General features: G+C 46.4%; 1 protein-coding gene across 1 annotated transcript; it reads right to left on the bottom strand.

Annotated features, from left to right (window-relative positions):
- Positions 1-1,633: 1,633 nt before the first annotated feature.
- MAD2L1BP (MAD2L1 binding protein) lies at positions 1,634-2,191 on the bottom strand. Its single transcript, XM_010007249.1, has one exon. It carries the CDS (start codon positions 2,189-2,191, stop codon positions 1,634-1,636), a length of 558 nt encoding a protein of 185 aa, XP_010005551.1.
- Between the last annotated feature and the right edge of the window lie 282 nt (positions 2,192-2,473).

Here is a 2,473-nt window from a genome sequence, read left to right on the forward strand (position 1 = left end):
GGTTAAGTGAAAATATGACAGCAATCCAGGTCTTGTTTTAATCTAAAGAAAATTTCAGAATCTGTTGTACCTGTTAACCATGCCTCGTATAGATGTATTGAATCCAAATACAGGAAAGGGGAAAAGGAAGACTGAAGTGATTGATCTGTTTCTGTACAAGCACTGCACATAATCTACCACTCTTCAACTTGGAAAAGAGCAGGGATATTGTAGTACACTAAAACTGTGAAATGTAAAAAAATGCTTTTCCTCAGGAGTTAACACACACACCCCGTGCCTGGGCAAAATCGACCTTCAAGAATATCGTCACTTACTCTTACATGCCACGTGGAGGGCATTTTGCTGCCTTTGAGGAACCAAGGCTTCTGGCACAAGACATCCTGCACTTTGCAAGAAAGGTGGAACGGCTGTGAACCTGCAGCTTAGATACATCCATAGAATGGAACCCAGTTCTTCTGCCAGCAGCAGCAGCAGCAAAACTTCCACTTTGAGGGATTAAATAAGGTCAATGTAATCGCATAAAGTAACCAGCATTTTATTTTGATAATGGTTATAGCACGGAATTTGTTAAACAAGCTCCAAAGTTCTTGCTAAGAAAAAAACAACCACCAGCATCTTGTCTTCTTTCATTCCCAGCACCACATCATTGCTGCATTCATAGCTCAAGTGTAACCCAGTACGTAAACAGTTTAATGCAGTAACATTGAACCCCTTTGGGGAAGGGAATAGAAAAGAACTAGCACCTTGTTCATCAGAACTGAGGCTTCTCTTCCAAAGCTTCTTTAAATACCTGAGTGCCAGCATTCTTAAATATGCATGATAAACAGCTTTGGTGGAAGCGTAAAGGGTTTCCAGCTCCTGGGCACAAACACTGCTACGTTCAAGTTACATTTTAATTCAAAAGACCTCCATTTCTATAATCAAGGGGGCAGCTGCACAAAAGGCAGCTTTCTTCATTCCAGCAGGTTTTCCATTCTAGCAGCTCGGGCAGTTACTACACGTTGTAAACAGTTGTTAAGGAAGAATAAGGCAGAGACAGCACTCCTAGTCCTCTCCAGGCACAAAATTATCAACTTAAAATTCCTCCTCGTTCTAGAACCTTGTTCTATTTCAAAAGGTCAAAGATAAAATACGCACCAAGTGTTGAGAGCTACTTCAACCTCTACCCTCCTTTGAAAGGATTTTAACCACCCCACCGTGCAAGACCAAGTGTTTTAATAATCACATACATTGTCTGGAGCCCCAGCCTCTCAGCTACTGTAGCAATTATTTCCAAAAAAGCGGCTGCATTAAAACTCAGGAGAGAGAAGACTGTATCCAGCATTTGCCAATTCAGTAAGGAAGCAGCAGGAGAGTTTGACTCCCAACACACCAATTCATCTCTTGTGCCACAACTCAGGTCCCTAAAGAATCACTGGCCTGCGTGCAACGGTGCCTTCCAGAGCGTTGGCTTTCAACAACAGCTCAGGAGAGGAAGACAGATGAACACAGTCCATCTACAGGAAGGCAGCAGGTGCCCTGGGAGAGAGACCCAGACAGACAAGAAAAGACAGTTGCATTTGATAAACTGACAGTCGCTCAAAGCAGCACCAACGGTTACTCAAGATTCAATGACAGTTCTGCAGAACACAGGTCATTCCTGGAAGCCTTTCAGCATCACAGGTGCTTGGAACCAGACGTAGTCCTCCCAGGTAGAAGCCACGTGCTGAGCAGACGAGGCACTGAGGTGCTTCTCTCCACCACAGGACAAGTTCACAGTCAGCTTCTTCCCTCGGGTCGGTACCTTGTAGTTGAGCTTGGGCCAGAACCAATCCACACCACAATCACGGCGTCCTTGGAGCATGACAACAGTGTCCGTGGCAGGGAGAGCCTTCAGCTCACTGAAGACGTCCGCAACGAAGAGCGAGTGGAACAGCTTGCGCACACAGGACGCAGTCTGCAGGCTCTCCTCAGCGCTGCCCTCGCAGACGCCCTCCAAGTTGAGCTCATAGAGCTCCTTGGGGCTCATGATGGTGCCTCCAAGCAGGAAAAGAACCCGGGGAACCTGCGTCAGACTAAACATTACTTCCAAGTGCTGGAGCAGTCCTTCCAGGTCCCTCAGCGTCTGCTGGCACCTCTTGCTCGCCAGCTCCATCTTCTTCATCACATCTCCATCCTGGGGAGCAAACCAGAAGTAATGAGCACATTTCATTCTTGGCATCTATTAGTCCCAACACGCTCTTTAGAAAGCCCTGAGGGTCATGGAAGGTTCACCAGGTTCTAAGCTCCTTTTAAGAGATAAAGCTAGAAGTAAGAGTTCCAAAATAAGCCCCAACTTCTAGTCCACTTGGCTGAGCAACAAAACAGCAACCCGCTTCACGCAGAACCGGTGACTAGAGGAGATACATAGGAACGTGCCCAGACCCTCAACCATCGAGTCTAAAGCTTTTTTTAACCGAAGCTGTGGCAGCACCTAAGCCACAACCAGCGTTTA

This window comes from Chaetura pelagica, unplaced genomic scaffold (genome assembly GCF_000747805.2).
Source record: "Chaetura pelagica isolate M959 unplaced genomic scaffold, ChaPel_1.0 scaffold511, whole genome shotgun sequence".
Classification (NCBI taxonomy): Eukaryota; Metazoa; Chordata; class Aves; order Apodiformes; family Apodidae; genus Chaetura; species Chaetura pelagica.

Bases quoted from the DNA above. Each gene is read 5' to 3' on its own strand.
- MAD2L1BP (XM_010007249.1), bottom strand. From the start codon at position 2,191: ATGAAATGTGCTCATTACTTCTGGTTTGCTCCCCAGGATGGAGATGTG.